Below are 20557 nucleotides of genomic sequence, written 5' to 3' on the forward strand. Positions count from 1 at the left end.
AGACATATTGCTGTGATGAAATCTTGAAACATTTACATTTCAGTAGTATAAATGTGCCCAGCTTGTCTTTTCATTGCGGAGCAGAGTATTTTGTGCTTCTGAGAAGTAAATTCTTTCCAGTAATCCCAGCCAATTGGATTTGCACAATGAGCATTACAGAGCTAAAGTCATGCTTCTCTGATATTACATCTGGCTACAGACAAACCAATAAGAGGTGGAACAAAAAGATTTAAGAAGTAAAGCTGTCTCATCAACGCTTGTGCTGGCAGAACCTGCCCAGCTACACATTGCCAGAATTTTGTTAAGAACCCTCAGAACCTGTGGGACAGGAGGGCCCAATGACCTCATGGGCTTTGCACCGCTCCTCAGCAGGACCTCTCCACTTACGCCCATGTTTGCAACAGGGCCTTGGGCATTTTTTTTTCCTCTGGTGATAAAGGATTCTGTAGTTAATTATTCTATTTGAGAAACATGTCTTACACTCCACAGCCCATAATTAACCACTTATAATCACCTGAAACTTTGAAGGCAACAAAACAGATATCAGTATTTCCTTTTCCAGAGGGTCCGTCTACCAGTTTAAGAATGACATTGTTACAGACATACTTGCTTAACATAGAGATTGCAACAAAACTTGCATGGAAAAAAAAAAAATTATACCAAGTTGCACATATGCAGGAAACCTTGTAATGCGGAAAGCAAAAACAAGGTGTCACCAGCATTCTAAGCAAGTTTAAAGTCTAAGTTTTAAATAGATAGATGAATTTCAAATGGTATCAAGTTTCTTTCCTAGACAATAAATTGTCAGCAATTTGGGGTTTTATAAATGGCCTCAAGCAAGATAATTACAATTAACAGTAATAAAATAATAATACAGGCAGAGGGTGTTGCCTGAAGAATACTAGAGCTAGGATTATGAAGAGTCATTATTCTGAAATGGAAATAAAATATGTTCAGTTGTCTCATGTAAACAATAGAACCAGATTTCTCAGTTTCTATGAAACACAAAATTAGAAGACACAGATTGTTTTCCTGCAGGAGCTCAAGATTTTTTACCCCAGTTGTAGCATTTACAAATCCTGGAACTTCCTAATGTGACCTACTGTCCTTAGACGGGCCCCTGGAAAGGGATGCAGAACTACAGAAGCTTTAGAAATTGATTGTAAGCAACTAGAATTTCTAGGACCAACCAGTTTATAGCAACAGCAGTACAGTCTAAAGGAACAAACAAATCCCAAGCCAAAGGCACATCATTTGATAACCTGACACATGCCACTCTTGAGAAGATACGTGACAATGACATTCTACTCTCCTGGGTATTAGCGCTAGTGAGACAACTGTCTGCCAAAGCAATGCAGAAGCTCAAAGTCCACTAGTGAAAGGCTTTACGAAGTATCCATCTCTTAAGGTAAGCACAACAGGTAGAAGCTTGTGTAGCTGAAAGCACTAGTTCTAGTAAAATTTTCAAGGTATCTGTGGTGATTTAACAACTGATGGGCAGCTAAGTTACACTCTTCTGCTCGCTCACCCTCCCTCCTCAGAAGTATGGGGGAGAAAATATGGTGAAGAAAGGAAAGCTCATGAGTTGAGACAAGGAGCAGTTTAAAGGAAAGTAAATAGCAAGCTAAGGTTGGGCAGAGGTAAACAGAGAAAATAATTATTCTCTACTTCCCATCAGGAAGCAATGTTCAGCCTCGTCTTGGGAAGCAGGGCTTCAATAAATTCACATAGTAGTTGCTCGGGAAGACAGATGCTTTCATAACAAGAGACCCTCCCCCTCCTTTCACTTCCCCAATTTTTATTGCTGAGTGTGACGGTGTATGGTATGGAATATCCGTTTGGTTACTTTAGGTCAGCTACCCTGGCTGTGTCCCCTCCCCACCTCCCTCTTGCCCACCCCTGCCCTCTGGCCTATTAGGGGGCAAGAGTTGGAGAGACAGCCCTGATGCAGTGCCAGCACTGCTCAGCAATACTCAAAACATTGGTGTGATACCAATACTGTTCTAGCTACAAGTGCGGAGCAAAGCACTATATAGGTTGCTCTGTAGAAAGTTACCTCCAACCCAGCCAGAGCCAGCAGAGTATCAAAAATCCTGGAATACTTTAAAATTATCTAGGAGGGATATGGATAACCCCATATTTGCAGTTCATCTGGAGATGCCAAAGATTTGTGTCTTGGGGTGGGATAGTCTCTGTTTGGAATAGTTCAGCATGGCCATAAATTGTCCCTATTCAGTTGTCAGCAGAGCAAACTGAATTGTTTGTAAAGGTCTCCTGTGAGATAAAGAGGGGGAAATCTAACCTCAGCCGATATGCAGACATTGGTCTCAATTTGTGAATATCAATATGATTGATTCTTATGGAAGTCGACCAATCTGAATTACGAAACTTGCTAAACCCAAGCTAACTTTTTTTGCCCCTTAACTTCCTTTTAAGTAAACTGACCTAGATTCTTGGACCCAAGAGGAAGAGTAGTTAAACTCTCCTAAGAAGACAAGACAATAAACAGCTCTAAGCTAAATATAACACTTCATGCAGTAGGATCATTTACAAAACAAGTTATGTTCCGTACAATTATTTACCTGGTAGGTGTTTGCTACTACAGACATGAAAAGCAAGGAGTAGATGGTGCCCACAGCAGGATTTAATGTTCCCTACCCTTCCCTGGAGTCAGTACCTCACTAAAAGGCATCCTCATTTAATGACAGTTCTTAGCCATTTTGTGAGCATCTGCATACCCATACAGAGTGAAGGCCAAGCGCTCCTGCAATAAAATTCTCTTAACTCACATCCACACAATTGCACTGGACGATGGCTGACTAGAGAACTGTTCCATTCTATTACAACATTTAAGACTGCAGTGTTTGTTTTGCTCTGTACTGGAACTGGAAATAATATGAAATCTTTCTATCCTTTTGACCATTCAGCAAGGCTGCCAAAGTTCTTTTTTACTGTCAAACCCACTCAACAAAACAATGACACCTGACAAGTTTTGGCCCCTGGACTGTTCCACTTTACAACCACTTTTCCAACTAATTTTTGTTCTACAGTGGAAAGAAAACAAAATTTTACTAACTTTTACTACAAAATAGAATTCTATTGACACATCTTTTGACTGGAAAGACTGCATCTTAGAATGACTATCTCTACTTTTGAGAAAGGCTACTCTTGATCCCAACCATTCTGATGGTGCTTTGTAAAAATCTATATGCTCCCACAAAAACTATACACTTTTAATTATATGTTTCCACAAGAAATCAAAAGACTTCCCTAAAAATACTCTTAACTAGCATTATTTCTGAAACTTGTTTCTTCAGTGACACACATTCTGGCTACTAACCACTCTTTGATCTCCTCCAGATGCCACTGCACAACTCATAACAGCTTGTACCTTCTTGGGTAAAAATATCCCTAGCCACAAGCACTACATCTGCAGCATTAAGAATTTTGTTTCACTTTTTTTGCTGAAGATATTGTATCATTACCTATATCACTTTAAAAAAACAAACAAACATAAAACAACACAATAAAACCAAACCTTTTGCTTTTTCTATGCTAGAAATTTACTGTAATATCCTTAAGGCAACATAAATGCATACCCCTTGTCCCATTTTTTTTTCCATGAAAGTACTGTTAGAGACAAATGGCAGCATCCAAAAAAAAAAAAAAAAGGACACAATCAGAAAGATAACAGAAAGGCATGAATTATTTAGGACCAACTGAAGAGAGACATAAAAAAATATTCAGAATTCCTTAATGAAATTCATGCCATTGAGGTGAGGACTTATTAGAATAACATAGCTTTGAATACTTATGTGCCTGCACACACACACACGTGTATGTGTATGTGTAAACTTTTATACTACATTAATAACACCTATACCCAAGAACTACATACTGAGTTCCAATATAAAGTGGACCTTCTCTTTACATTGTGATACCACCAAAAAAACCACTTCAAATAGTCTTACCAGCAACAACCTTTACTTCACAAATCTACATTCTACATAATTCCAGAAAACAAGCAAACAAACAATTCACAGAAATGCTTGAAGTAAGACTGCTTTAAATTCCTTGTTTTCTGCCAGAACTCATTCAGTTTACTCTACTTCAGCTTGTTCATTGCTATGTTTCACTACCCTACATGAAGTCTTAATATCTTAGGTAATGTATTTTGTGTTGGAAGTGACAGGAGAGGAATATGTTTCACTTACACCTAGAAAACCCAAGGATCCTTCTGACCCTGCTACAGCTTATTATTAATGCAAAAAGTGCTGTGAACATTACACAATTTCCCAAGGACTCTGAGAGCACAAACTTAGGAAGAAAAAAAAAAAGTAAAAGAAGAAAAAAAAGCACCCTATAAATAATTTTAAAACAATGCAAGATTCTGTTTCTAATCCATAACCTTTTAGTCCTCAAAAATGAGCTGTACAAAACATGAATTAATTAAGATTTACGTGCAAACAGTCAACTGAACTGTGTTTTGATGGCAAAGTGTACATACTATGCTTAGCAGTAGAAGGATTTAATTTGGGGAGTCTCTTTGGTTTGCTTTTTGAAATTGCACAACTAGGTTGATATTTCTATACCCCTGTCAGTACGGGTTGGCTGTTATGGATCTTCAATAAGACAATAAAACTGGCACTTTTTCTGCTTTTGCCAGTCCTGAAGTTTGAAGTATCTGAGTTGATACTTCTTCCCTGTAAAAAAGAAGGTAGAATAGAAATGAGGTTTTGAATGACAATCAATTGCTGTGCATATTTAGAAGGAAGCCAACAGGAGAATCAAATAGGTTCCGTGTTCAGCCAAATATGACAATTCGTAGTCAATATCCTATACTTTCTTCTGTTTAAATCTTAACAGTTCCTGCATGTGACATGCAAGCTAATGATTATGATGGAGAAAAATGATTTTCTGGGTTGCAGAATCAGAAACAATTCAGTGTAATCAGATGGGTAACAAGATCTTGGACAGCCTGATTTACAAGTACTCATTATTTCAGATTTAAGGAAGAAAGGAGTTAGTCATGAAAGATACATAGAGAGACAGAAGAAATCAGAGGAAAAAGCTGGGCAATTTCTATATGGGGAACATGAAAAGGGGGCATATAAGGGTGAGCTGGCTGTGAATAGCAGAAAAGATACAACCAAGAGACTCTCCACATAACTGAACTGCTTGCAGCCATAACTAAGTCTTCTTTATCAAAACTGTGGAAGATACCTTAATGATCATGCTCATTAAAAAAAATGGTTTGCATGGTATGGTTGTGGCTCATCCTAGTCTTTAGAAAATGAACAGTGCTGAACAAAGATGAATCTTGTTGAGAATTTTACAATGAAAAGAATGAAAGGAACATTTCATAAGTGGTAGGCAGACAGTGGAGCTTTATACAATGTTCCCACACTCAAAATGTGAGAAATGACTCTAAGATCAGAGTCTACTCTAGGTCTATAAAGTTGGTATGCAGAATGTGCATTTCAACATTAAAATATTTTGCAAGATACCTCACAAATTACAGGCAACTTCAGAAAAATTAGAAAGATACTGTAACAGAAAAGTTTTGAGTATTTCCTATACCAAATAGAAAGATGCAAAGCAGAGGACTCTAAAGTGAACATCTGCCAAAGCACACACTACAACAATCAACTTTGGTTCCATGAAACCTGGACCACCTTCCAAAATAGTTATTATCAATTTAATTCTGTTTTTTTTGAAGAAAAGGTCTTCTCGCAAACAAAACAGCTTTCCCTGGTAAGGCTGCAATTCTAGTTGAAACATTAACAATGATATAGTGAAAAACAGAATTCCCTCTGTGTTATTTAACTATTGATTTAGAAATAAGCATTCTACGGTTAAGAAAGCAGTGACAAAGACTGAAACTCATTAACTGACAGACCTAAAAATGCAGAGATAAACAAAGAAGCACCATCAAACAGGTGAGTTTCTTATGGGGTCTGAAACATACAAGATGTTGAAACTACTCTATTAAAAAACTGTAAGTGAGCTAGGAGAAGACACAAAATCCTCAATTACTCAATTTCCAGAAGACACAATAACCATAGCAGTTATAAAGAATATAGCATAAAACTCATTCATACAAAGCAGTTTGGCTACCTTAGTCAGCATAGTGTGAGAAGCAATATGATTTATTTTGTTAAATTACAAGATATGTATCTTAGGACAAAGTAAACAGACCAAATTTAAAGGATTGAGAACCTGTGAAGTGGTAACTTTGGGAAGGACTCACTGGTCAACAGTGAACAACTCAGTCTAAAATTCACTCTCAGAGCAAGGCAGTAGCCAAGGTAACTTAGTCAATCTTCAGACTTGCATACAATGAGCCATCAAATAGAGTATGTGCATTATGTTACACTTGTATTTGATGCATATTCAACAAAACCACTAAGTTCCTTCTAGTGTCCACAATTAAATAGTGAATTGTAAATGTTTCTTAAAGAAGACTCACAGAAATTACTAAAGAATTGAAAAATATGAAGAAGTCTATTACACATTGCTAAAGAAAGAGAAAAAATTAGGAGCAATCTGAACACAATCTCAAAGTTTTTACACTGAGAAGATTAATTGCAAGATTTTCTTTGATCTAGTAAATATGGCCATATATTGAAACATGTATTTACACTGAAACTATAGGTAACTTTTATCAGGAAAGGTCCCTCCTGTAAAGAAATTAAGCTGTAACATATTCTCAGTCATTTGTAATCATTTAGAAAAAAACACCCAATCATGATTTTCGAAGTTTCACGGCTGAGTATTTTTGGAAAAAACACCACTGTGACCTGTGGCCCGGGTTACGATAATCTCTTCTACCAACCATATCTATCCATTTACTAATTTCACACAACATAAAACAAATTGGTGATAGCTGCATTAATAAGAAATCCAACTCTTGGCTTACAGTGTTGACATTTTTTTCTTATCAGTAGCCTTTCTTACTGAAAAAGAAGAATTGAAACAACTTAGTTATTGAGAATTGAACTTAGTTATTAAGAATTGAAACGACTTAATTAACCATCTTCTCCTACCACCCCCTGAAACTTATGGGATTTGTTGCTATCACAGACTTTACTTCACTTGTTTAATGGACTCTTCCCACAGGTTTTGCCCATCTTTTCTACTTCAAACATGCTTGCAGAAAAGTCTTTAAAATCTACTTTTCCATAGCATACTAAACAGAGTCTAGCAGAAGATGAAGTTACTCTTGGCTTAAGTTGTCGTTGTTGATGTTGTTTTTATTAGTTCTACCATGCCTGAGAGATTTTCCATCTTGCATTCACCTATACCTGTCCTCAAGGAATAACAAGTCTAGCGAGGACTTGTGGAGTGCAGTGCACACTGTTCATGCTGTGTCCCATCACCAAAATGCAGCAGGCATCAGTCGAGTTTGCTGTCTACCCAGTGATTAACAGTTGAAAAACTCTTATTTACAGCTGATTTAATCTGTTCCAGTGGCATGGAATTCTAGCATGAGAATGCAAGCTCATTCTCTCCCAATTGCAAGATCCTGCATTTGGGCCGGGCCAATCCCAAATACAGGCTGGGCAGAGAATGAACTGAGAGCAGCCCTGAGGAGAAGGACCTGGGGATGTTGGTTGGTGAGAAGCTCAACATGAGCCAGCAATGTGCACTTGCAGCCCAGAAAGCCAACTGTATCCTGGGCTGCATCAAAAGAAGTGTGGCCAGCAGGTTGAGGGAGGTGATTCTCCCTCTTTGTTCTGTTCTTGTGAGACCCAACTTGGAGTACTGCCTTCAGCTCCGGAACCCCCAGCACAAGAAGGACATGGACCTGTAAGAACAAGTCCGGAGGAGGGCCACAAAGATCATCAAGGGGCTGGAGTACCTCTCCTACAAAGACAGGCTGAGAGAGATGGGGATGTTCAGCCTGGAGAAGAAAAGGCTCCGGGGAGACCTTACAGCAGCCTTCCAGTACCTCAAGGGGGCCTACAGGAAAGCTGGGGAGGGACTCTTTGTCAGGGAGTGTAATGATGGGACAAGGAGTCATGGCTTTAAACTAAAAGAGGGTAGGTTTAGGTTAGATATAAGGAAGAAATTCTTTCCTATGAGAGTGGTGAAGCACTGGAACAGGTTGCCCAGAGAAGTTGTGGATGCCCCATCCCTGGAACTGTTTGACGCCATGTTAGATGGGACTTTGAGCAACCTGGTCTGGTGAGAGGTGTCCCTGCCCATGTCAGGGGGTTTGGAACTAGATGATCTCTAAGGTCCCTTACAATCCAAACCATTCTATGATCCTACGAATGGGTCAGGATTTGTGTTTGTCCCCCTATTTGACAGTATTTCTCAGTTTGACAACTAACAATTCTGTTGCAAGAAAGCAGAATTAATATAATATTTTTTTCACATGTAGTGGAATAAAGATTAATATTTTTAATTGGAATCAACCTTTTTGGTTACACAGGATTCACAGTCTGGCTTGTCCTGGAGATGAGTCGAAGCAGTGTGCAAAAGGATGCTGTTGTTACGAGACTTCAATTTTGCTGGCTTCACAAGCACAGGCGCTCATTCTGAAGATAGCATTCTGAGATTCACATCCAAACAAAACTGCTCTGGTCTCTACCACTTGTGCCTATTTCATCTTTCCATGACCCTTTGTCTCAAGCATCTCAGCTTGCCTGAGAGAACCACAAAATTGTTCCACGTCTCTCTCCTTTCCACGCCCCTCTCTCTCACGGCCACATCCATTACTTAATTGTTTATTTGCAGCAAACCTGGCTATCTACTTCCAGTCTTCTCACATGAAGGGGCAGCATGAGGCTCCATCTTCTTTCACAATTTTTTCTCACCATGGTACTGCTCCATAGCTCCAGCTTATTCCCTTCTGAGTATGTGACAAGAATCCTTCTCAAAATTTCCTGAGTAACGTCAAGGCAACTTTCCTAACCCAGTATCAATGAGTTCAACAAAACTGGAAAAGAAACTGCTGCAAGGAAAAAAAAAATCTTTCCATCTACACAGCCCCCGAACTCGATCTCAACAGAATTTTCCAGAAAAACAAAACAAAACAAAACATTTTGATGAATAAACTAGTGTGGAAATTTTAGGCTTGAATAGATTTTTGAAGTTCAAAGTATGGTAACTGACAAACTGTTTCATATTTAGTAGTGGTAAAGCATCTTAATTACACATAACATGACCAACTCTAATAGAAAATGGACACAAAAACCAGGTACATAAACAACAAAATATATGTGTACATATATATATAAAAGTATGCATATACATATATATATTTATGCAAGGTATATGTAATAATATATAATAATATAATATGCATATATTCTCTTTTGCCCAGAGAAGCAGTGGATGCCCCATCCCTGGAGGTGTTCAAGGCCAGGCTGGATGGGGCCTTGGCCAACCTGGTCTAGTGGGTGGCATCTCTGCCTATGGCAGGGGGGCTGGAACTAGGTGATCTTTAAGGTCCCTTCCAATCCAAGCCATTCTATGATTCCGTGATATATAATACACATAATTTATTCAAACATACTGCAGCCTTAGGTCTTGTCTGTTAGAAAAACTGTACATGATAAATCAACCTGATTCACTATTAAATTTGTTGCTTTTTTTCAGGAAACTTAACATTTTCCTTTGCACATACAAGAAAAAAAAATCATTTCCATGGTGTCTTTATGAGAAACTCAACTTAACATGATTTAATTAAGTGTTGGAATTAGCACAAAATTACAGATCAGGACTCCTACTCCTCAACAAGTCACTTAAGAGACAGAAAAACAGTTAGACACCAAATTGTCCCAGATACGGAAATCTTTTAACTATACATTCATAAACCCTGCCATTATCCTCTTCAATTTGTACAGTAAGAGTGATGTGAAATTGAACACAGTAAGACGTTAAAAGCCCTGAATGAAAATACTTTATAATAGACAAAAGGCATTACTTTAATATAATACATAACTAGCCTGCAATATAGTTTGTTAATGTTTCCTGACTTACAGCAGGCACCGTAGACTGCTGCACTGAAATTTATTAAAATACCCCACATTTGAGTAAATTCAATGTGCAAGAGCTATAGCATGGGTAATAATGTTACTATTAATACCACTAATAACCACATTGCTATCCATGTCATCAGTCCCAAATTCATACACATGTATACTTCATATGTTCAAAGATCACTATAGGTTCAATAATCTTATTTACTGTCTCACTAGAAACAAATATGCACTTGTGGAAATCCCGGTGTGTCAAGTCCCAAAACAGAGAACTGTATGCAGAAAGGACAAAAATGTTCCTCTTGGAAGAACATTTCCCACTCTATGTTCTGTTCTAGCCTCTTATTTGTTTATCCTTACTGCAGCAAAAGTTTTGAATGCACAAACTGCACTTGGACTTTAAATGAACACTCAGGAGCAAATTTCTACCCAGAGAGGCAGAATCTTAATGCTTGTAGTGACATGATCAATCTTTTAATTTGCTACAGCCAGAACGGAAACTGAGTCCAAGCAAAAGGTCAGAACAGGCATTTTATATTCTCTGTTAAAGGAGAGGAGGAAAAAAAATGTCTTTGAGGAGTAAAGTAAGTAGCTAATGAGACACAGCACTGACAGCTGGAATTTAATAAGTATCCACTTCACAAGGAAAATTGCTCTTAGTAATTAAATACAGGTATCACGCAAAGCTTCTGCTTAGAACCAGACTTCAAAATCTTTCTGTCAGTAGGACTGAAGGGGTTTTACATCCCAGGTAATATAAGGGTGAGTTTGCCTGGGAGGCTAGTCCTAAATGAAGAGGGTTAATTGCATAAAATTCACAGTCATGTCAGTGGTAAATAATTCCAAAGGGACTTGTTCAGATAGTAGTCTGGCAATACTGAAAAACAGACTGCAACTAAAAAGACCTGTTATAAAGTCCGCCAAAACCTGAGACATATTAAAAGTTTATTAGTCATTTCAGAACTAAAATGCAAACACAATCTTTTTAGAGGGATCCAAAATTCTTTATTTTCCAGGTCTGTAGGGCCATAAAACTTTACCTGAGAAAATTTTAAACAATCTTCTAATTAATCACAGAATTTTATAACCTCTCACAAGCTGTACGTAAAACATTAACAAGGTAGGGAGAAGGAAGTCCTATTTGTACTAAGCATGATTCTCAATCAAGCTGACATACCCCACTAGATGAACCACGTTAGAATTTAACATCAGTCTGAGATTGTAATGGAGATAGCACATGGAGATGGTATTTCATTTATGGGACTGCATGCCTGTAAACGAAGGAAGGTACAAGTCTCTAAATAACAGTGAACATCTGGGAGGGCAGAGTCTAATTATTTTTCTGTAATTTGTAACAACGCCATCAAAATATGACCATGTAACATATTCTCAACTTAATACAACTCAGATCCATAGAAAGACATCTTGATTCTCACATAATTAGTAGTCCAATGGAACTGTGTTGTTATCATGAGAAAAAAGAATTTTAGGTATCCACATGGGTCAGTGCTTTTACCAGGTAGAATTGCATTTACTCTGGTATGCATAACATAATTACACAGCTCTAATTAGCACAATGTAAAAGAGCTCTGACTCTAAAATACGTCTCAACCTACCTCATAGAACACAGGCACATCCTTAACCTTTTTTCCCTTTTGACTTCCAGATTCTGTGATCTGTAAGGAAATAAGGTATTATACCGTGAGTAGATTTTAAAATTAAACAAATTATTTTACTAGTTATTCTTTTTCACTAAATACTACAATCACACTCCAAATTGTTAAGGAATCATCTTAAAGTACCTATGTACCTTAGGGAGAGAGCTTTGATGACCAGCATCTTGAAGAAAAGTTTGTAAAAAAAACCCACTGTTTGCAAGGGGCACACCAGCCTAAGTAAGCTTTTCTTCTTCCATTTTCTAATGAATTAGTGTAATTTTTAAAACTTCCACAGAGAATTTAAATAGGGTTGGTTTGTTATTAAAAGTTCCTTTCTTGGAATACCTGTCTGAAGATATCTTCACGCGTCACCACGCTGAAGAGCTTCCGTTGTGGCACCTGCACAGCAAGAGACAAGGCTGTTGTGTGGATTTCATCCTCAATTTTGGTCCCAACCACAAAAGAGATGCTAGGCTTCCAGTCATCCTATTTCCAAAATAAAATATTTAATGCATTAGAACACGAGCACACAAAACACTTCTCTGCAGTTTCAAGGAGTAAGCCTGTAGAGATAATTACTCCCTTTAAGACATATTCAACATTAACATATGAATCACACTGAAATTAACTATACAATCAAAACAATCATGTACAGCTTTGTCCCTCTTCTTTCTTCCATCAGGTGGCAGCATTATGCTGTAGAAAACACAAATGCCTAGAAACACTCTATAAAACCTCCTCACGGGCGACGGTTGCATTAGCATCACACAAAGATAAAATAACTTTTAAAGGTTTTCACATTTTGGTAAACAAACAAGAAATAGAATTTTAAACGTATGTATTTATACTGTTGTCATTCTTTGCTCTAGAAAAAAAACAACTTTCAGCCCAGAACTATTTTCTAATTTCTAATTGTAGCATTGTTTGTACTATGTTTTATGAGGTTATATTTACTCATGCTATCATTCTTACATGCTTTCAGTAAGTGTTCTGAAACAAGAAAAAATTTGTATCTATGGCAAGTTATATTTCATGACAATATCAACAAATAAAAAACACTAGCAGCTTGCAAACATATGCAGGAAAATACACATGCATTTTTAAGAAGAAAAATTTATTTTCAGCATAAAAGAAATGCACAGCAAGAGAAGATTGTAACAAGTTACTTATGGATATACATCCACAAAAGCTTTAAAATGATGTAATTTAAACGGTTGGTTACTCTTCTTCTCCACTTCTTTAACCTACTGGAATCCCTTTAAAAGTGGCAATCTTCAGCACATCCACATCTTCTCTCTTCAGTTTTCTCTATCAGCATCACTGACATCTGAACCAGAAGCACTTCTAAGGGTTGCACTTTCCACTCTTCAGGATGCACCATATTCTTTTCTTTTCTTTTTTTTTTTTTTTTTTACTATGAAATTCAATGTGTGCATGTGTAAACTGCAAGGATATCAATAAAACTTAACAAAGGTCAACATGGAAAGAGTTTCAGTGAGATCCAGGTGGTCCCAGGGCATTGTCACACTAACCAGGACCAACCTAAGCAGACTCACATGCCAATCAGTGCGCATCATGGCAGGGAAAGATTTTAAAGACAAATTTAAGAAAGGTTGGTAACTAGGATTTTGATGGAAATTATTTCATATGCATATATCATGTAAAATGTATATGCGCATGCTTGCAGAAAAGAGGAAAAAAGCTTGAGTTTATGGTAAAGTGAGGGAAAGAACCCTTCAAAAAAAAGTTAGATGGAAGTGCTGACAGGAGAAATTTATCTTTCTCCAGTTTTAAAACATCCTTCCTCATTTGATCCTTTTCATATCTTGAAAAAAAAATCCTATCCTAAATGTTTGCAATTTGACAAACTGATGACTTGAGATGGGAGAAAGTGACAGTTGACATGACATAAGTTTCAAACTAGTAAACGCTTGCAATGTTTTATCACACTCTTCAGGTAACAAAACATGTCATTTAAACATGGCATAACATGATCATACAAAAGTGCCCCTCTTTTTAACCACAGTATATTCAGAGAAACAAAAAAGTGGGAAAGACCACCTGCCTCCTCCATGTTCTATAATAGCACAAGATACACCTTCAGAATTTAATGTTGCAAAATGCACGAGAGTGCAAGCACACCACTGACGTGTTAAGACCACGCAAACACTATGGAAGCCACAAGAGTGTCTGGCTGCTCTGAGGCAGAGGACACTGCTCACAGGAGAAATGGCAGCAGCAGCGCTGCTGGCAATGCTCTGACAACAGCCCACATGGGGACTGTACCAGGTAAACTGAATTTCTTTTTTCCCTTTTCTACAAAGTTTGGGAATAATGATAGCTCACCCTGCCTAAAGTTGCCAAGATAGCTGCTGGTGCAAAGTATTCTGAAAGAGCTTGGTATTCCAACATCGCTATCAAAACACGTGTACAGGAGCTACAGTTAATCTGAATTCAAGTTAAAGTTGTCATCGTATAGCTGCCAAGAGTTTGACTCAAAATTTACTATTCTTTGAACAAGGCACTTGGATGTCCATATTTGTGTGCAAATGTATTATTTTTTAGGCTTTTGGAATTGCAAAATGTCGAGATTAAAAGGCCCCCATGTGGTGGCATCCTGGTATTCCCATAACTCGTGAGAAAAGCTAGAGCTTTCAGAACATCCACATACTAGGTGAATTAATGGAGCAACAGGTACACCAGAATGTCCTCTTCAGTGTGAGCCACCAAAAGAGAAGCATGGGGCCCAGTAAGTGTCACAGACACACAGTGACAGCACAGAAAGTGCGCCATACTCAGGAATGTTAGGCTTTAGCCCAGATTCGTGGTGAGGCATGGTACAGCAGCAACAGAGCCTGTTCCTACAACTTCCTCCAGTTCTTTGGATATGTGAAGAAATCTCCGTCAGAGTCCTAAAACCTCTACCTGATGACTTCTTTAGTTCCTCCTTAGAACATGCTGGTGTCTCTGTGCCCACAAATTACACCTGCTTAGGACTGGTTAACAACCTGCAACAACGATGTCTGTGAAACCTGTCTTCCTCAGAGACCTGTCTCTTCTTGACCTTTCCACCCCTTGCTCACAATGGTTGCTAGCTCATTTCTCCTTCCATTTCCACTCCCTGCTCCTTGTCAGAGTGCCATAACTTCTCCGAATCCTTCACGCATCCTTTACTTGCACCCCTAGCATCATCTTTTCCTCAGTTCCTTGTCCAGCTAGTCCCTAAGTTTCGTTATCTGACCCCATTTCCACCTTTCTCCACTCTTACATTTCTTGTTAAATTCCTAGCACCTGTAATAGTTTCCCATGAACTTTCAGAATTATGTTTGAGTAATGAGACTTTCTCTTTTGCAACACTTCTACATTCCCAGGGAAGGCACCAGAAGCAACGGAGTGAATTTTCCAGGTTTCCACTGTATTGGCCACCTTCACAGCACCCTGTAACACCGAAGCAAAACATCAGGGTAAGTCCTGCTTGCGAAAAAATGATTTTTGAAAACACTTAGGATTTATCCAACTAACATTCTCGGGATTCAGCAAAAGATATGCCCTTGACACCAGCGTGGCACCTCTTTTTCCTTCTGCTAATTCTCTGCTTCAAATAAACAACCTGCTAGAGCTTCTCCACACAACAGCTATGAGAGTACTTATAGCATTGGCCAAACACTGGCTAATACATTAAAATAAAATACAGGAATCAACATCTAAAAGATAACTGGTAGTGAAAATCCACCTAACAATTCTAAAGAAGTATATGCAACATGATACAAAGTCTTTTGTGTAAAAAATTAAACAGTATTAAGCAATGTTATCCTATCCCTCTATGAATCAAATATATATGCCTTTTATGCAAAAGGTGCAATACCTGGAAATTGGAGCTAGATAAATGCCAGAAATAGCTACACACGCTTTGGCGGGGAATAATGATCTAGAATTCCCAGTCACTAACAGCATGTCATCCATTTCTACTCTGACTGTTTCTGAAGCTCCTTTTTCAGAAAAGCTGAACATTCAGATCAGTAACTGGAGTCAATGAGGACAGAGAACATGCAGCATTAGTATATAGTTTAAGGTGTTAAAGTGACTGCTTTTTTTTCTGACTTTAAAATCTATTATTTTTGCAACATCCTCCTTATGTTATCAATACTGTAACAGTATCCTTAATGTTCAAGGCACTGAAAGGATAGAGAAGAAACAGACCCTACTTCTACAGCTCACCACCTAAAATCACAACATAAAAATGAGAAGGAAAAGTAGTAAAATGTATATGGTTACTTTAAAAACATTTTCTCCCTCAATATACAACTGTTCCTCTACTTAGTTTAATTCTTTCAAATGTTTTTGTAGAAGTGAGACCTAAGAAAGGATCTGATGGGGGATAGATCAGTGATCCTAAGGCTACCTTAAATGAGGTTCCCAGCTTAAAGAACAGGACAGAGAAAACCATGGAAGTAACTAGAGGAAAAGCATGTAAACAGTCTAGGGAGGCTGCCACTGGGAGAACAGCAGAAGCACTACCTGCTCTGAGTCTCAAGCCTCAACTGTGTTCCTCTGTAACCTGATTTTTTTTCAACCTGTTAAAAATCAGTACACATAGTATACATATCTTATTTGTCACGGTACTATTGGAATAATAAAGCTATGTCAAAAAATCTCTAACTTCCATCCATGCTGAAGAAGAAAGAAGATGCAGCTCACAGAATTTTCTTTCCTTTTTAAATCTGTCTTGTACTTTCTGCTTCATTTCCTAGACACAGAAGAGCAGCTGTTCTAGAGGAGACATTTTAACAAATCAGATATATTGACTACATTTGCAGTACTAGTTTCTAGATCTCTTTTGCTAGGAAAAGCATCACGCAGTCATCTCATCCCCATTTCCAGGAAATCTGAGTATCTGTCATTTTTCATTGTCACTTATTCTTCTGGTATTTTATTTTTCTTCCAAGGGCCACAACTAGTAGGCTCATTTCTTTACACCTTAGTTTCAAATATAAGTGTAATGGCTGAAGAGAAACATTTGAAAACTTAAACTCCAAACACTTCAGCATCAAAAGGCAAGAGTTCTTTAATCTCCCGATTTTTAAGTAAAGCCTTAGAAATAGTGAGATTTATTAAAGATTTATGAACACCTAGGAAAACATCCCCTCTAGCATTCTTTGCTTTCAACAATGAGGGAGCTTGTAAATCAGCAAGTCCAGCAGGCTTTACTGGAAAAGGTTGCTCATCAGCCATTTTGCAGCCCTCATGTAGTGACTGTGTAGAGCACGAGCATTAAGAAACCTCCAAGTCCACTTTCATTACCTCTTGACTGACACATGACCATATTACTACTGGCTTCTGGTTTTGGGGGCCTGAACTTTTGCTGTATTATCCCTGCAGGTTACAGAGTATTACAATTCAATTGAATACCTAATTCCTCTCCAGAGAGAAAGCAGTATGAAGAGTAATGAAAGTGGAGTCATCCAATTCAGAACATTTTGAATGGTTTTATACAAGGTTTACTTTCAGTTCAATCTTCAGGCCCTAAAATGCACATAAAGTGACAGAAACAGCACATATGGGGAACCAGAGCAGAACGTGGCTTCCAGTTGCCATGCTTAATTACAGTTGCTAATAAGGACATATAATAGATAACAATTACTTCAATTGTCAGGGCTGTATTTGCCCAGAATTTCACTTAGCAAGTATATTTAGTGACTTAAAGCACACAAAGGTTCAAACTAAGCATCTTAGTTTATATTTTGTAATTTAATTTTGCAGTGAACCCAATCAAAATACCTTTATAAATATCTGAAAACAAACACATCTTGCAGCTGTATGTTCTTCTGCACAGCACGTTAGACACAAAAGGTGCATATAAACTATAATGTGAGGCTCTCCAAAATCCGTATTTCCTCTGTACATGTTTTCATGTTGTCTGTTTGCCAGTTTTCACAGTGTGTTTAAGTAAAAGCCATTATTTGGTTAGTAAATACCATTTAAATCATATTTTAGTTAGCATACCCTTCCATAAAATGTTAACACCACTGGTAAAATGACTCCTTTTCATAGATCAGACTAATAAAATATGGTAAGTCATAAACACACATTAAAATGGGAAATTTCATTGCTCAGCCTATCTGGTACAAATAAAACCAGTTCTAGTAAATTCCCTTTGACTCCACTAATAGGAAAAAATATTATCTAAACTGATAAAAGTAAACGATTTTAAAATTCATTAAACATGATTTACCAGGAGAGAAATGTCTTTAATTGATAGGAGTTCTTGTCATCTCCCAAATAAATTCAGATTCATACGGTATATCACACACAATGTAAGAAATAATTTTGTACAGTGCAGCTGGTGACACGTATAATTAAAGTAGCTCAACACTCTGTGTTACAGGCTGCTTTCAGTTTATATATTCAAGCTTAAATTATGTATGCTATATATTTACTGAGGAGGGCGGAGGAAGGAGATAATGTGGTTAGACTATTTGCAGAATGCGGTTTGATTTGAAAGATCATTTTTATCCTTTGATTAAAAACCCTATAAGATTAAGTACTTAAGAAATTCAGTTTTCTCCATGTTCAAGAGGAAGGAACTAAAATTTGGCAGCATAGACATACTGTTGCAAAGGTGTGCTTTTACACAGCATGTTTATTTAAGTATTGCCACGTTTGGCCATACTTGATGAACCATGATGCCCAGAAGAGATCTGCAGGTATTTGACAGTTTTGCACCCTGTATGCCCCTGCCCATGACTATCAGAGCTGAACATGAATTCTTCATGCAGTAAGAATTTTTAGCAGTTGCCCAGCATCACAGAAGCCTGAGCTCAAACTGACCCCGAGGCTCTGCCTGCTAGCAGCAAGACAGAGAAAGTGGAATTAGTTTAATTGGAACATAAAACGGATCGACAATACCAGAATTAAGGAGCCAAAGAACCTTAATTAAGCCCCGCTGGGTATAGGCATTATGATAAACTTTAATTAGGCGATCACAAACTTTTTTTCCTACAGTATTCTTGCCCCATTCAGTGAACATATTCAACATTTTCTTTCCATCTGCCTCAATGTGTGGTCTTGAATAATCCTAATTCTGGCATTTCCTATATTTCGAACATTTATTTCTTACCTTTTAAAATACTTCAATATAATGGTTTGCGTTTAACAAATGTAATAAATTACATATAAAAGCAGCAGAGTAAACAAAGCACTTTGTTCAGTGAATTCACTGGACAATATCCACAGCCTTAATAAACACCACCATAAAAACAAAATATCACTAATTGGCACCTTGCTAGCAAGCCCAGGAAAAAGGCCAGGAACTGAGTAGGTGATGGAGATTGGACCTCCACTCACCCCCAATGCTTCAGGGAGGTTCTCCTAGGGCAGGGAAGGGATTTGCTAGCAAGAAAGGACTCGAGCGCTTTTGAACTCTACTGAAAAAGCACATTCTGGGGGAAAAATGGGAAACAACAGCCTTAGCTGAGCAGCACTTACCGCAAATTGTGATTTTGTTTGGCTAAACTTGTACGATATTGTGACTACCAAACAAAAAATAAATCCAAGGAAGTACTTTTGGACATCTGTGGTGTTTTTGGAAAGATGATTGGTCAACTGAAAAACTGCCTCCTGCATACGGAAATCTTCATAATTACTAGAACTAGTGCATTAAAAACAAACAAACCAAAAAACCCACCACAACAGGAAAAAATACCCTTGGTTTTCGAGTAAGGCACAACAGGCACCCAACAAACAAGGGAGCCATGGAAGTCATTTGTCTCACTTACAGAAGTGGTGCTAGGTAAACACATGCTAGATAAATATTATTGTTTGCGAAACTGCTACGCTATTTTGAAATCAAATTCTTTCTCGTGAGTCAAGATTTATTAGAATTACATTGCTTACATAGAACCTGGAAACCCAAATATGCCTTCAGATCCTCACACGCTGTTAAAAAGAAGGGGGGAAAAAAAAAGCGCCTTTAAGCTGCACACACCGAGGCAGGAAAATTACAGCCTCGCATTTTCAACGCTGGAGTTAATGCTGTGTCAGCACCTCCATCAAACCCCGTTGTTCAGCAGTTTATAAAAAGCTCCCTCCCAGCCGAAACTTGGCACCCACCCCGCCGAGGGGAGGGCGAGGGCGAGGGCGAGGGCGGCGGCGGCGGCGGCGGCGGCGGCGGCGGCGGCGGCGGCGGCGGCGGCGGCTGCTGCTGCTGCTGCTCCTTAGGGCACCGGTGTGGGGGGAGAGCCCCTCTATGACCCCCAGCCCGCCCCAGCGCCCCTCGCCCCGGCAGGGCTGCCCCGGGTCCCCCTCGGCGCCTCCTTCACCTCCTCCAGGGCGGCGGCCACCAGCGCGGCCTCCCAGCTCTTCGCCGCGGGCCCCGCAGAGGCGGCAGCGGCAGCGGCCTTCGGCCGCTTGGGGCCCATGGCGGTGCCGGCAGCGGGCGCAGGCCTCACGCGTCGCCCTGGCGACCGGCACCCGCCCGCCCCGCGCCCGGGCCGCGGCTCGGGCCCTCGGGGGTTCCCGGGTTGGAAGCGGGGCCGTGGCGGGTTGGGGACACGGGGCTGGCCCCGGCAGCGGTGCTGGAGCCTGCAGGTGTGGGCGGCGAGGCAGACCCCAGCGCCACATCACACCCCGAGTGCTGCCAGATGTGCCTGCGCCGGCACCAGAAGGGGAGAGAGGGAGGCACGGTTGGGAGAAAGCAGGAGGGCTGCCAAGATAAAGAATTCATTACAGAGGAGTCATGTCGTGATCTCACACTGGAGACGAGTGAAATATTCTGTGTGATTTAACATTTGGTGAAAATACCCCAAACCACATGGTGCCCTTCCCCCACCCGGTTGTACCGACCAGCATTGCTCGGAGCCTCCAAATCTTTTAACTTCGCAGGAGTCTTCCAGCCACGCTGTGCAGTCCATT

The 20557-nt window shown here is 39.2% G+C and overlaps 1 protein-coding gene across 1 annotated transcript in view; it reads right to left on the reverse strand.

Moving 5' to 3' along the window:
• Nucleotides 1-20294, reverse strand: part of SPAG17 (sperm associated antigen 17) — a 114800-nt gene extending 94506 nt beyond the window's left edge. The window contains exons 1-3 of the mRNA XM_050708444.1: nucleotides 19966-20294; nucleotides 11993-12133; nucleotides 11602-11665 (exon numbers count right to left, since the gene is read on the reverse strand). Coding sequence (XP_050564401.1) covers nucleotides 11602-11665; nucleotides 11993-12133; nucleotides 19966-20064 — 304 coding nt within the window. The 5' untranslated portion in view covers nucleotides 20065-20294. The remainder of the gene's footprint in view (nucleotides 1-11601; nucleotides 11666-11992; nucleotides 12134-19965) is intronic.
• Between the last annotated feature and the right edge of the window lie 263 nt (nucleotides 20295-20557).

This window comes from Cygnus atratus, chromosome 1 (assembly GCF_013377495.2).
Source record: "Cygnus atratus isolate AKBS03 ecotype Queensland, Australia chromosome 1, CAtr_DNAZoo_HiC_assembly, whole genome shotgun sequence".
NCBI classification, from domain to species: Eukaryota; Metazoa; Chordata; class Aves; order Anseriformes; family Anatidae; genus Cygnus; species Cygnus atratus.